Raw genomic sequence first — 15,530 nt, forward strand, 5'->3', positions numbered from 1 at the left:
CGGAGTTGAACATTGGTAGTCGTAAACTCAGAATTGGGTCGGCTGTTCNTTTTTACCAGGTTTTTGCCACTGTCCTGGCAAAAACCCCTTTTTGCCGGCAAAAACTCCAACCCTGACTTAGATCAAAATCTTTATTATTTACGAACTGTCGATGCAAACTTGAAAAGAAACCTTTTATAGCGGTGTAAAAAGGCTCCTTATGAGAAAAATGGTTGAACGTTTATGGTTAAACAATCTTGATATTTTCTAGTAGCATTGGCTACCATTTGAGTTTAAAAGTACCGCAGTTGCCAAATTTAAATTCAAATAAGGTATACTTTATGCTACGTAAGAATAAAGCACACATAAAGGTACAGAATTGGGCATACTATAATTTCTGCTCCATAAATAAGAACCTTCTTCAGTATCTAAACACAAAATGATAGTAGAAAAGTATCGAGACACACCCGTTGCACTAAAAATAGAGGTTTAAGCGATAGAGGAAGAGGAACATGTTTGAATAAGATAAAAGAAGGAGGGAGATAAGATACAGAAGTGTAAGGTGGGGACCCTAGAGGTGCAAGATGCAAACGTTAAATTTGAACAGATTTCCAAACTCTGGGAAAGTAAGGGCTAATGGAAAGATCACAAGCTAAAATTTTAGAATTATTCAAAATATGGATTAATGCCCAGAAGTCAAGGTCGGTAAATGCAGAGCGGGGTTGAATGATGTAAATAGAAGAAATCGTAGACGAAACTGTAGATGAAAATCGTCTGCAAGAAACTACGCTTATTATTCTTTCCTCAACTTCCTTAAGTGCGAATAGAAAGTCGTGTATTTGTTACGATTTTAAGACATAATTTTTATTAATGCGTTATCAGTGTTAACTGATTATTCAATAAGTTTTGTTTTCTTTATTCTACAAGATTTAAGAAAGCAAGCAAAAAGAAGGCTGTGCAACGTTATTTTAAGAGTTGGCGATGTTGAAGTAGCTAGGGAGCTTGGCATGCATTTGTCATACACTTAATTGCAAACAGGCTCTCTTCTAAGGGATAATGGTTTTTTCTTAACTTGCAGCGTAGTATAGTTATTGTTGTTTGCTAACTACGTAATAGGTATCAGAATATGTTAACTAAATGCCTTAATATTTGTTTTTCAATAAATAAATGAACAAAAAGTGATGATTGGCACTAACGACTCATGCACTTTTTTCATGGTGTTGAAGAAAATTTTAAAATAGTAGCTGATATATTTTTATATATTCCTCTTCTTTTAAACTGTAATATCGAAAAATGACTGATACAAATATATCTCGTTTCTTTGTTTAGCTAATTTACGCATATTTTAATCACCTTTATTTTTATTGGTCACTGTTTGAATTCTGGATCCATCCGACCCTTCGTGATCTGATCTTTGAAGTTCATTTGCTGCGGTGTAACATTGTCTACTTTGTGGTACTTACTTTCATTTTATGAATTATTTAAATTTTCATTTTTAAAGCAATTCGCCAGCGAGGTCTTTATTCTAAACATAGCTCAAAATGCTGCAAATAGACATAGTAAAATAATTGAGCTTTTTCGATTTTATCAAGGAATTTGAAACTTACTTTTTAAACACTATAAGCATAATCCTATCGAAGCAAAATTCCGAGATCAGAGTGGCTGTAAATTCATATTTAGAATACTAAACCATTAAGTGATGGTTTATAAAAATATAAATAAGTACAAGGTTTATTTAATACCACTTATTAAAAATTTATGGGACACATGACAACCTTTTAAAAACAACTGTTGACTATTAAAGTTTTAAAAAAGAGACCAATTTAATAATGATTGATGCAAAATTACAAAGTCATGGACGAATTCATTCGGATCCATTAATATATTCTTTAAAAAGAAAAGACCAATTTAATGAAATGTACAAAGTGATTGATACAAATGGACAAAATCATTCGGATCCATTAGTTTATTCTTTAAAAAAAAATAGACCAATTTCATGAAATGTACAAAGTGATTGATGCAAAAGGACAAAATTATTCGGATCCATTAGTTTATTCTTTTGAAAAAAAGACCAATTTAATAAATTGTACAAAGTGATTGATGCTAATGGGCAATATCATGGACGAATTCATTCGGTTTCATTAGTTTATTCTTCGAAAAATTAGAAAAATTTTCGTAAGAGAAGTTTTTAAAATGGAATTAAATGCTATTTCTGTTTTCTTAAATAACTATAATAATTTTCTTAAGCACGCCTTTTAAACTGTGTCCAGAGTAATAATAATTTTAAAAAAAGACTCACCGACGAATTATTTCATTATTGTTACCACTGAGAAAAAAACAAATTTAGAACTTTTCCTGAAATTACTTCAGCCTTTTATGTAAGTAAACCCTATTTTTACTAACCTAACTGGTAAAGACTCTGACTATAACAGACTTAACCAGCTGGTAAAATATGTCTCGCGATGCTAAGACAACCAAAGTCGATATTTCACGAAGAAATTGTTACATAAAACCCATCTAAGCAATGATATTTTTTGGGACCTATACTCAAACAATAAAAAAATGTGTTTTAGACTATTATTTTTTTTTTCTGTTTTGTTATCCAGAGCTTTATTTTTTAAGAAAACCGAAATCAAATTCCTCACAATCCAATTACTTTGTTTATAATATTAAAATAATCATTCTTCCAATACTGTTTTGATGATCGTTTTCATTCATTTGATCTTTCTCAATGTCAGAGAAAGAGAGTGAGATAAAAGAGGATAAATCGGGTTCTTCTGCTCTTAAAATAGTGATTGTTCGTATCGAAAGATGACCTATTTTTAGATCTCTCAACCAATCGATGTTTTCTCTCTCCAGGATTAAATTATTCCCGCCGAAAGAGACCGGGGAAGAGAAGGGGAGGTAATTTTGAATGAAAACCAAACAGAGAACTGACACTAAGTTTTCTTTTCGATAGTTGGCGGTTTCCGATCTTTTAAGAGAGAAGCCTGTAAGTCAGCTTGAACAGATTATATTTTCTCCCGAGTTCTATCTTCTTTTTTTTTCTATCTTAATGAAAAGAAAAAAGAACAAAACTAGCTGTTGAATCCGGATAAAAAGAAGAAGCCAAAATTTGATCAAGTGATCTGCGTGAACAGTAATCTAATTTTTATTTTATTTTAAAAAAGTACTTGTGAAGTTGCTATTTTTTTATGAGGTACTTTGAACAAAAACGATACGGTATTACAAATACCACGTTTTAGCTCTGCTATAAATTTCCTAACTGCTACATAACTCAATTTTTCATATGTGTGCCTTTTCGGTTACTTTACATTTTCATAAATTCACCTTACATTTTTATATGCAATTACATTTTATGTATGGAATACATTTTCTGCATGCAATTCATCTAAAGTAAAAGATTAACTAAAATAGGTACTTGTTCGGTATCAAAAACGTGGTATTGATGTCATTTAACTCGTGTTGTTGTTGTAGTTCATTTACGTCACACTAGAGCTGCACAATGGGCTATTGGCGACGGTCTGGGAAACATCCCTGAGGATGATCCGAAGACATGCCATCACAATTTTGATCCTCTGCAGAGGGGATGGCACCCCCGCTTCGGTAGCCCGACGACCTGCACGCGAAGGCGAACACTTTACGGTTGAACAGTTTAGCGAGGATCTATACCGCACACCTTCGGTCCCTACGCAGACTGATCCAAGTGGTCACCCACCCGCACACTGACCACAATCAGTGATGCTTGACTTCGGTGATCTGCTGGGAACCGTGTCTTAACGATCAGTCCCCTGCGGGACATTTAACTCGTGATAGACCTCATTAACGTTTTTTCCCCCCTGTAAATCGACTTCAAGATAAGAGCACAATTGTATTTATTTATTTATTTTCTTTGAAATTCTCATTGACTAGTGACACAAATTTCATTTAACTTAATTTTATTTTATAACCAACGTTGAACAGCCAACCCAATTTTGGGTTTATGACCACTAATGTTCAACTCCGCAGCCTTGTAGTTCTGAACCCAATCCAAAAGACAAGGGTACTCCTGGATCAAGAATTGATGAAAATTTGCCTTCGTGGAGGACTTTTTTGATGGAACTAACCAGCATTTGCGTTACATGACGAGGAAAATCACTAAAACCTCCCACGGTTAGCCTGACGGCAAGGTGACTCTGAACCATGATCCGTCTACCACTGAGGATATTTTATGTCAGCACTGTGGTCGGTCTGGACACAGCCGGAAAGCTGGGATTCGAACCCGGATGACCTGATTGAAGGTGGACGCTCTTTTCCCTGAGCCACTACGACTCGATTCCATTTAATTGTAACAAAGATGCGTCAAAAGCGTATCTATAAGCAAAATTAATTTGTGGCTTTCTACAGCTTTTCCACATATCACGAGAATTATCGTTGTGCTCATTTGACGAAAAGATTCAAATCGGAATAATTTATAAAATTTTTTGATTAAATAGATCTGAAAATGTCACATATTTAATTTTTATTAAAAAAAATCGGCTCTAGTTTTATCTCCTCTAATCTTTGAATGCCATATTTCCAAAATTAGGCATCATTGGCGACTTTTTACGGTTCCTCGTAATGAATATGAACATTTTCTCGATTAATTTTGCTTCATAGCTTAGTTTTTATTTCAATTAGAACTTATTACCAAAATTAATTTAGCATCATTGAAGACAATAATAGTTTGCCGATTTTTTTAAGATCTCTTAAAGGAATTAGTAACATTTCTCCATTAATTTTCTCTTTTAGTGCATAGCCGATTATTTTACTTCAATTAGCAACTAATACAAACTTTATCATTGGCGTAATAGTGGTGTTTTTCATGCTTATCCTTCAACTAAATTGTTTCATTTCTGCATTATTTTAAATTTTCATCATAAAGCTTTTTTTTATTTCTATTACCGGTGATTTTAAATTATAGTTTTATACGAACACGTTTCAAAAACATAACTATAAACAAAATAAATACGTGGATTCAAATAACTTTAGAAATAATAATTCTGTGATGTAGTTTGCTTATGCTGCCACGCTCTCTTTAAACATAAAAATAACCTGGAAAATAAAATATAATTAAGTATAAGAGAACGAGCAACAAACAATCAATTTTGACTCAAGATACAAGCTGGCAAACATTACTGGTGTTATCTTTAACATATTTGAAAAAAAAAAAATTGAACCACTATTAGCTTATTTTAAAACAGTGTCTTACGCTAAGCCAATGAGAAAAATTCAATTTTCAAAATGTCTCTGAATTTAAATTGTGATTAAATAATTTAAATTTGTAATTTGTTTACAGTGTTACTCTTTAGATTCATTTTGAATCTCGTATATAATTATAGGCCCATATAATATAGGAAAATATTTTTATATACCCAGGTTACTTCAATTACAATAAAAGTCAGATATGGAGTTAGATTCTCGGGTATCATTACCCGATTGTAGTCTTAACTTGGCTATTTGAAGAATTTGAAATGTTTTGTGAATTTAAGGAAATGAATGAAAATGTAACGAATAAGAAAATCAAGAGATCCAGGACAGATAACAGGTTAGAATTGTTAATAACGAGACTGATAGTTTTCTTGAAAAATACAGGATCATACCTGAAAAAAAAAACCGTATAACCTTTCGTCAAAAGGACGTGCTGAGCGAGCCTTAAGAGTATTAGTAGAAAGAGTTGAGATATTATTAAATAAAAGTGAATTACCGTTAAAATTTCGGGCTGAGGCGATTAATTTTAACACTCTCATTTCGAATTATTTTATTCGAACACCGCGTAAAAATAAACCGATTCTTCCGATTGAAATATGGTCAGGAAAAGAACATTACACTTAACTACTTAGAAGTATTTGGAAGAGTCGTTTATTTTCATTTGCCTAAACAATTCCAAAATAAATTTGATATTTCATGAAAACGCGGGATTTTTGTCGATTATTCTAGAGAAAAGCAAGCTTATAGAATATGTAATGTCGATAAAAAAATTTTGTAATTGAAGTCTCTCTATTGTGTATTGTAATTGTTACTGTCAAATTTAACGAATCAGTTAGAGGAAGTAAATTTTCTGACAAACAAAAATGAGTGTATCATATGGAACATTGAGGATTTGACCCTGTTTAATATATCTCAACCAAAGAATATAGAGAGAAGTCCAGCTCCTCGAATGGGTAAATTACGCCGAGAATTGTTCGGTGCGGAATACTATACCAGAAAAACAACTTACAGGGTGAGTAACGTACTCAGATTTAGCAGTGCATCATACGTATTAAGATACAGCGCATTCTCATACGAAGTAAAGTGACAGTCAGGAGGTGTGTCACCCGTGAACGGGTTGTTGGACAATTCTACATGTATGGTTGGGCACTCTGTCTCCCACCAACCGCCATTGCATTCTTTCTTTCTATGCCAAAATGTGTTTAAGCAACATGGATGATATAAATGTATTCTCAAAGAAATTTCTTAATGAATAGTAGAAGTGCTGTTTATTAATCAAGTAAAAGTGCAACATAACACAACAATAAACCAAAAGAGATAACTTCTCTTTTAACCCAGTAGTGGTTTGGAAGAGAACAGGATGCATACCCGTTTCAAGAACCTCTGCATTTGTGCCCCTAAATATTGTTTTTCCTTTTGACATAGGTACCGCGCTTAACCTTTGGGGAATGATTTACACTAAGCCTATGAGAGATAGACTTCTCCCCCTATGTATATTCCTTGATCCTACACTGATGCTATTTTTACGTCAGTACTGTGGTCGACGCGAGTTGAGAGCAGAGCCACTGCTGGGATTCGTACCTGGGTCACTTAATCGGAAATCAGTTTCCTATATCGAATCCAACCGAATAAAAATCAAAAACGTTATCGAATTCTTACGAACCACAACTGGATGAAACGAAACAGTAAACCAGTTTCATTCAGTCCTCTGCTTCCTCTGGCAATCAAACTAGTTTTGATGTTTTTAACCCCGTCTTTTTAAAAGCAACTCGTCAGTTTCGCGTTCATATATGAATGTTTTTTTGGCTTCCTTTTTGATACGAATTTAAAAAAATATATATTAGAGTATTCATTGGGACCCGGAACAAGAACCGCACCAAACCTTGGGGGGACTGGTTTACATTATGTCTAGAGAAGCTAGCCTTCTTTCCCTGTTTATATTCTTCGTCTCAACCTCAAGTCGAAACTGAAGCCCAACCGAATGAAGGAGTGAACATTCTCTTTCTCATAAATCGTCTTAAGAAAATACCGAGATGCAAAATGAGCACAATCAAAATACTCCCGCATTAAGNAAGAGAGATTCTTTTTTAATTAATTCTTAAGTTTTGTTCACATCTCGCAGCGCCATCTAGTGGTGGCAAACCTTACATTAACCCCGTCTTTTTAAAAGCAACTCGTCAGTTTCGCGTTCATATATGAATGTTTTTTTGGCTTCCTTTTTGATACGAATTTTAAAAAATATATATTAGAGTATTCATTGGGACCCGGGATAACCTGCTTGGTAGGGCGCTAGACTCATATTCATGAGAAAGAAGCAAAATGGCAGTTAGGAGGTACGTCCCGAGAATCGGTAGTTGGATAACTCTACATGTATGGTTGGGGACAAACCAACAATAAATTAAAAGAGGGAACTCTTCTTCCCTACATCTGTAGTGTTTGGGAGAAAAGGGGGTGTAAACCCATTTCAGGAATCTTAGCTGCTTTGCTCTTAAATGTTGTTTTTACCTTTATATAATACAAGAATCGCACCAAACTTTGGGGGACTGGTTTACATTATGTCTAGAGAAGCTAGCCTTCTTTCCCTGTTCATATTCTTCGTCTCAACCTCAAGTCGAAACTGAAGCCCAACCGAATGAAGGAGTGAACATTCTCTTTCTCATAAATCGTCTTAAGAAAATACCGAGATGCAAAATGAGCACAATCAAAATACTCCCGCATTAAGATGCTTCTGAAAGAATAAAAAATAAAATATCCGCGAACGTGAGCTTAGCCTTGAAAGAATCATCTGTTCTTCGAACAGATGAATTACGTTCTTCGAATTATGAACAGACGATAAATAGCAATAAATATTCGAAGTGGAAAACCGCAATGGAAATTGAACTTCTTTCGATGGAGAAGCGTAAGTTTTTCGAATTAATTGAAAGGCCTAAGAATGAAAATATAATAAAAAGTAAACTGGTGTATATAATAAAAAATATCGATAACAACAAAGAACGACTGGTTGCAGCTGTGTTTAATCAAATAAAAAATTTTGATTATTCTGAATCATATACACTTCATACCTGCCAACTTTCACTCTTTCCGAGAATGGATTTTCAGAGTGGTTGTAAAACAATAAATGAAAAACAATCTGACTCAAAAATATATTTGTATTTTGATCCCGTTGAAATTCGCTTGAGCAAAGATTATTATGGTTTTATATATTTACCGTAATTATTTATATGTAGTGGAGGTCAAACTCATTTATAATTATCATTATAATTCAAAAAGTTAATTGGAATAACCTGAGTATTGCTACCACTTTAAATATGAAAATAAAATTTTCCGGAAAATCCGGAAGAGTTGGCAGGTATGACATTTGTGGTAAATATTGAATTATTCAGGGTATTAATTGCTTAAGCGGCAAAATTGGATTTAATTGTTACATTTCTTGATATTAAAACAGCATTTTTATATGGTGATATTCATGAAACTGTATTTATGAAAATACCTCCAGGTTTTGAAGATAAATATAGTAAAAATAAGGTAAGCAAATGAGATAAAAGTTCTTATGATCTACCTCAATCTGGTAGAAATTGGCATATAAAGTTAAATAATGAATTTTAAAAAGATTGGTCTTACTCAACTTGCATCTGACAATTGCATATTTACTAAAATTAATGATAAGGATTTTTTTGCAATTTGTGTTTACGTTGATGATTTGGCTATATTTTCTAATAATTCGAAATCATACAAAGATATTTCAAAACTTCATAAACCATTTGAATTAAAACAAACAACTAATGTTTCAACATTTTTAGGTATTGAGATTTCATAAAAAGAAAATGGAATTGATTGACCTCACACTCATTAAATTGAATCTTCAATGAAAAAATATGGTATGGAAAAATGTAGGAAAACAAATACCCCCATAATTAAAGTTGAAGATAGATGTTTTTAATCCTACTGATGATTTAATAAATCAGACTGATTAAATCGTAAGTGAATATTTATATTTAGCAAATAGAACCCGACGAAATATTGCTCTTGTAACTAGTTATTTATTACAATTTAGGAAACGTTCCGAGAAAAAAGGCATTATGTTCTGGCTAAAACAGTTTTGAAAGATTTGAACGCTGTTCAAAAGATAGGAACATATTTTATAATAAAGAATTCGGTTTTTAAGTTGTACTGTTGATGAAATTTGGGGCAATGCAGAAAGATAATTTTTTTCCAGGTTGTGTAATTAATTCTCTTAATGCACGAAGAAGTAGAAAACAAAGATATATAGGGCTATCAATATGTGAGGCTGAATTATTTGCTGCAGCTGACGCAGCTCGAAAACTTACTTGGATAATAAATATGTTCAATGAAATGAACTGTGAAAAATTTATTAATTCTCCTGTTACTATATTTTCTGATAACCAAGTTGCTATTGACTGGTTGAACATTGGGAAGTCTTCTAACAAAACCAGGCATGAAAATCTTAAATTTCATTTTGTGAGAGATATGATTGAAGATGAAACATTAAAAACTGTTTATAACAATGCTAATGATAACATTTCTGATTTCTTAACTAAAGCTGTAACGTTTGAGAAATTAATTTTCTTTTTGAAAAAAAAATAAGTTTAATTTGAAATTATATTGAGAGAAATAATATTTTTTTATAAATTGTTATTTGTAAAAGTAAAATTCTTCTCGCAGGTGGTGATTGTTGTCATTCCCAGGGAAGGATTGCTGCGAAGTCTTTTTCTTTTTAATACCGCCAGATGGCGTTCGTTTTAAATTTGTATGTATTTGTCTGTCCAATGTCAACAAATCTTACTCTCTGTCTGAATCTCGATCTCCAACCATTGTTTAATTTGAAATTATATTGAGAGAAATAATGTTTTTTTATAAATTGTTATTTGTAAAAGTAAAATTATTCTCGCAGGGGGTGATTGTTGTCGTTCCCAGGGAAGAATTGCTGCGAAGTCTTTTTCTTTTTAATACCGCCAGATGGCGTTCGTTTTAAATTTGTAAGTATTTGTCTGTCCAATGTCAACAAATCTTACTCTCTGTCTGAATCTCGATCTCCAACCATTGTTTAATTTGAAATTATATTGAGAGAAATAATGTTTTTTTTATAAATTGTTATTTGTAAAAGTAAAATTCTTCTCGCAGGGGGTGATTGTTGTCGTTCCCAGGGAAGGATTGCTACGAAGTCTTTTTCTTTTTAATACCGCCAGATGGCGTTTGTTTTAAATTTGTATGTATTTGTCTGTTGAATGTCAACAAATCTTACTTTCTGTCTGAATCTCGATCTCCACCCATTGTTTAATTCGAAATTATATTGAGAGAAATAATATTTTTTTTATGTGTTCTTATTTGTATCAAAAAATAAAATTCTTCTCGCTGGGGGAGATTGTTGTCATTCCCAGGGAAGGATTGCTACGAGGTCTTTTTCTTTTTAATACCGACAAATGGCGTTCTTTTTAAATTTGTATGCATTTTTCTTCTGATTGTCACTAAACCTTACTTTCTGTCCGAATCTCGATCTCCACGCACGGACCACAGTTTCTAGAGAAACTTCAGGCATTAAAATCATTTTATTTTCTAGAATTGTAGAATTGTTACACTTAGATGAAGAATATTACATAATTCCGTGAGGTACTTTGAACGAAACACAAAATGGTACTTTTTCATTGTTCATCTTTCCAACACGCACGAAATAAATTAAAATCGACGTGCAAAGACATTTTGAGAATGAAGTATAAATACAGCAGATGAATAAAGAATGAGGCGAGATTTCTTAGTAGTAAGTTTCTTTCTCGATCCATGAGCCAGGAGGTCTATGTCGGAGTATATACCGCCTCACTTCATCATAGACGAAAATGAGGAGAGAGAATGGAAGAGCGATCAGCCACCACTGGAATTTGAGTGGATACATGCGCAGACCACGATCCATTCCGGGGCAGTAGGATAGGAAGGCGGCAAGGGCTGTTTCAAAGCAAAGTCCGAAATTGAGGACGTGGTTCCTGAAAAAGATAGGTATTATAATTTAGTAGAATTAATCCTGTTGATCTTAAAACAGTTAGTACAAATCAAATCGACCGATTTTGCCAATATTGGGGAGCTATATTCATTCTGGCGATTTTCACAGATCAATTGACTGTAACAAAAAGACAGGTATAGTCCGTTCACCAGGAGTTGGCACTTGGCTCCGCCTTCATCACGTGGTATGCGACAATGCTGATTCTCTATTTTTGGGAGAAGGATGTGAATAATCTTGAACAAGGTTGCTATTTGGCGATCGTATGGCAAAAATATTTATTTCGCCAACTTTATGTTCATTTTTTTCAACATTAAATATTTTATAAATTTGATGATGCTTCGCTCCATTTTTTATGATATTTCGAAGTGAATAGTTTGTCCTTTTTGAGACATTTTGCTGCGAAAACAGCAGTTTTTAAATTTAAAGATATTAATTAGCTAGAGAAACGAAAGGTATAATAGCAGATGATAAAGCGAAGTAATTGTTTTAAAAAAAATTCACTTTTCGTGTTTGGCGCGCATTCAGGGTTGTCTCAATTTAAAGCGCGGAGATGTATCACTTTTTACTCCTCGCTGAAATGAACTCTGCGTCCGAGGAGGTGGTGCCAAGTGCCGACTTCTGGTGAACAAACTATACTTTATAGGCTATCGGGATCATGTGTTAGCGACTGTTTTTTTCGAGGCCACGCTAACTCGAACATTTGTCCCTGCAACTAATAAATAGAAATTTTAATATTAATGCCAAAAGTATCGATATTTAACAATATATCGCGATATTTAACCAATTTAATTTATATTTTCTTTTATGCTAATCAATAGTCTCGCAGCGCAAAGTTTATCCACATGCAATATTGTATTCAATCATTAACGTAATGTATAATATTTGTGCTCGATAATCTTAGTTATCAATAGCAATCGCTTGATTTCCGTATTTCATGAGTATTGTCATCGTTAATGATTACAATTCTGTTGTATTGGATACACTTTTGCGTGCGCTATCTGGTATTCTGTGCATGTGACATTGTTCCTGTATGTTGGCTTCAGGATTCCTATAAGTACTGATAGAGGAAATACAAGTATAACTTAAAGCATGTAAAAAATGAGTAATTAGGGAGATTTCGCAAATTGAAGCAACTGCCCATGCTCGCGTTTATTTTGGATGCTACGACGTTTCCTTACTTTATGTTGGCGTGATTTACGCTACAAAGACAAAGCTACAATCAGGTTGTTTATAGCAGTTAAATGTTGTTTTCTGTTTAAGATTATCTTCGAACTAAAAACATAGACATGGAATGCGAATTTGAAGAAATGTATTGATGAAATTTAGAAATGAATAGTGTGATTTTGCAACCATTGGTTCATTCAATAAAAAATAAATTTCTTTGTTCTTGTTTAACATTATGGTTGTCTAATTGAACTAGTTCCTCAAGAAACTAGATATACGTTAGCTATTTCAAAATTATATTTGTTTTAACTGCACAATTTAGTTAAAAGAAGTTAGAATCGCGAAATCATCAAAATCTAAATTCTGTCAATTTTTTCGGCTCCCAATTTCACAGTTTTGCGTAGAGAAAAGCATTTTGAATCGTATGCCACAGCTTTAAAGAAATAGTCTACATCCATTGTAAATGTTTGTTTCGATTTTGTGGTCAGAGTTAAAATGATATTCCCCAACGTTAGCGTTTTTAACTTACAGATTTTTGCAAAATTTTCACTCACGTAAGTTTGATATTTTTTCCCCGGCGCAAGTACCTATAATTTATTTTCACACAGACGTAGAACAGTCATTGCAGAGTTGCTGCATTAGTTTTCAAATGCAGAATCACATCGCGTTCATAAATGCAAATTTTCTTTCCATGTGGTCCAATGATTTTGAGACTATACCATTTTCTGTGGTAATTAGATCTGAAATTATGACAATTTTTCCGAAAAGGGAAAAAAAAACACACACACGGTTCAATACGCATCTTCAAAACAAAAATGGATCAGAGTGTGCTTATTTTATTTAGAGGTGATCTGCATATTGCTAACAAAGCGATGTTTTGCTGATAATGATAGTCGGGATGTTACGTAAGTATCAATCAGTACACGATATAGTATTGCAGATACATATTTTCCCCACTGCCATAACTTGTTTGCATTTTGATATTTCGATAAAAAATGTTTCAGCATTTGAAACTTTATGGTTTACTCCGGGTTTGCATGAATTCACTTCCACTATAATTTACATTTTATATAACTCATGCAGGTACGGCACCGTTCTTTTATTTACGTCGCACTAGAGCTGCACAATGGGCTATTAGTAACTGTCTGAGAAACATCCCTGAGGATGATCCAGGGACAACATACATACGTCACATCCCGTTCTGCAGGGAGGATGCAATCACACTCCATACATCCATCCTCAGATCGTAATTTTGACCTGAACCAGGGCACGACCCACCTCCGATCCATTACCCCTAGAGGTATTGAATTGTTGATGGGAGCTTGGAGGATTTTATGACCCGAACAGATTTAGCACCAGTCACCATTTTGTACACGGGGAGTCTTCGGCTGGCTGGGATTGAACTGACGACCTTTCAGACATGGGTCCAATGGTAATTTCTCCCAAAAAATAATTTAGTTTTAAGACATCAGTCTACGTAAAGAATGATTATTTGAAATTAAGTTAAGGTTCGAAAACCGATTCATTGAAATTTGGGATAGAAAGATCTCCTTTACCACATCGAAGGAAACGATTATGAAGAGTAAGTTCCATAAAACAGAGGTAGAAAGTGGTGAAATACGAGTGGAAGCAATTATTAATTAAAGATTAGAACATGAAGCGTTAGCGGAAAAAGTGAACTGCATTAGGAAAAATTGGAAGTCCAATAGAAAAGGAAGAATAAACGTCAAGAAAAGACTAAATGTCATCAGATTTAAAAACAAGCAAAAATGGAAGCTAAAAGGAGAGAAGCGGCAGAAAAAAGAAGCTGAAAAGAAGAACTTTGAGAGTTGGCGAAATAGATATTATTTATGGTGGAAAAGAATAAGGATGCAGATCAGAGAGAATATGTTAGGGCTATTTTTCGAAGGCATCATCGTAATATGAAATGATAGTTTTTTGCGAATAATATGCTATTTTTATCACTGCTAGAAGAGAGGATTGGAAAATAGATAGAATGTGCAGCCACAGTGTATCCTAAGTTATATAGAAACACTAGCCATAAAAAAAGGCATATTTTCCTCTTAGCACCGGCATATACGGATCCTCTACAATTTGGGCTGGTTGGCAAAAGGATATTATTCAGTCCAGAATAGCGAAATTGCAGTCCAGAATTGCTGAGGAACGAGATTGGGGTAGAGCAAAAGGTGGAAAAAGTTTTAGACTGTGTTGGACAGAAAAAAAAGTTGCTGAATGATCGCATCAAAAGTTTTTATTGTCAAGGTTCTTTTATCAAACTAAGTGTTCATTTATTTTATAAAATTCATCATATTTATTCTTCAATTATTCATCTACCAACATAATTAACAGCCGCTCGGAAGTGACGATGTCTGTCACAATGTTTTACGCTTCTATCATTAAAGGCGCGATTCTTTCATGTTTTCCTACAGCGCTATAAGAAAGAATGAAACTTACTTCATTCCCTGGTGAAGTAAAGAATTTCTCCTCGTCTTACAGATAATGAGATCCGCCCATTGGACGATGACGATGGACACAAAGAAGGCAGTGTGACATGTGTACTCCAGCGTCTTCCTGCCTTTGTATGTCTGCGCGATAAAGAGACAAATAAATATCAAAGATCAGATGGTAAAAGTAAATACACTAAAAGTAATGACAACTCACCATAGCCGATGAAATTGCCATAATAGCGACCTTGTTATTATAAAAATAAATATGCATTTTTAGGGTTAAGATAACAGTAAAAAGCCTGAAAATGAAGTAGACAAATATATCCCTTATTTTTGAAATACATGTCTAGAGTAGATTGTTTTTACTTACAGAGTGATTTAGTTGCGCTGTACTTTATGAATGACAAAAATGTCTACGGCAGAAATGTTTCAACAACAAATTTCCAAATCCTAACAAAATTTTTCCAGAAGAAAAATCAATGAAGTGCAACACCTTTTGACATACATTGACAACAATGAATGTTGATTATATAGCTGTTGTTATATAGCTTGCATACAAAAATAAATTTTAGAACTTGTCTAAAACATTAATTTCAGCCTGCCTCTCTATGTGATGTTTCTTCGATTAATCAAGGCTTTCCTTTCAGGACGCCGGTGAGATTCGTTTCTATACTAAGATAAACACGTGAAAAATATTT

At 33.6% G+C, this 15,530-nt stretch overlaps 1 protein-coding gene across 1 annotated transcript in view; it reads right to left on the minus strand.

The window, feature by feature from the left end:
- Nucleotides 1-10,756: 10,756 nt before the first annotated feature.
- The window catches only part of LOC107456567 (sodium/potassium-transporting ATPase subunit alpha), a 61,204-nt gene continuing 56,430 nt past the window's right edge, over nt 10,757-15,530 (minus strand). Inside the window, exons 19-20 of the mRNA XM_043050245.2 lie at nt 14,840-14,970; nt 10,757-11,204 (exon numbers count right to left, since the gene is read on the minus strand). Of these exons, the coding sequence (XP_042906179.1) occupies nt 10,979-11,204; nt 14,840-14,970 (357 nt within the window). The 3' untranslated portion in view covers nt 10,757-10,978. The remainder of the gene's footprint in view (nt 11,205-14,839; nt 14,971-15,530) is intronic.

Source organism: Parasteatoda tepidariorum, chromosome 5 (assembly GCF_043381705.1).
Source record: "Parasteatoda tepidariorum isolate YZ-2023 chromosome 5, CAS_Ptep_4.0, whole genome shotgun sequence".
In the NCBI taxonomy this organism is placed as follows: domain Eukaryota; kingdom Metazoa; phylum Arthropoda; class Arachnida; order Araneae; family Theridiidae; genus Parasteatoda; species Parasteatoda tepidariorum.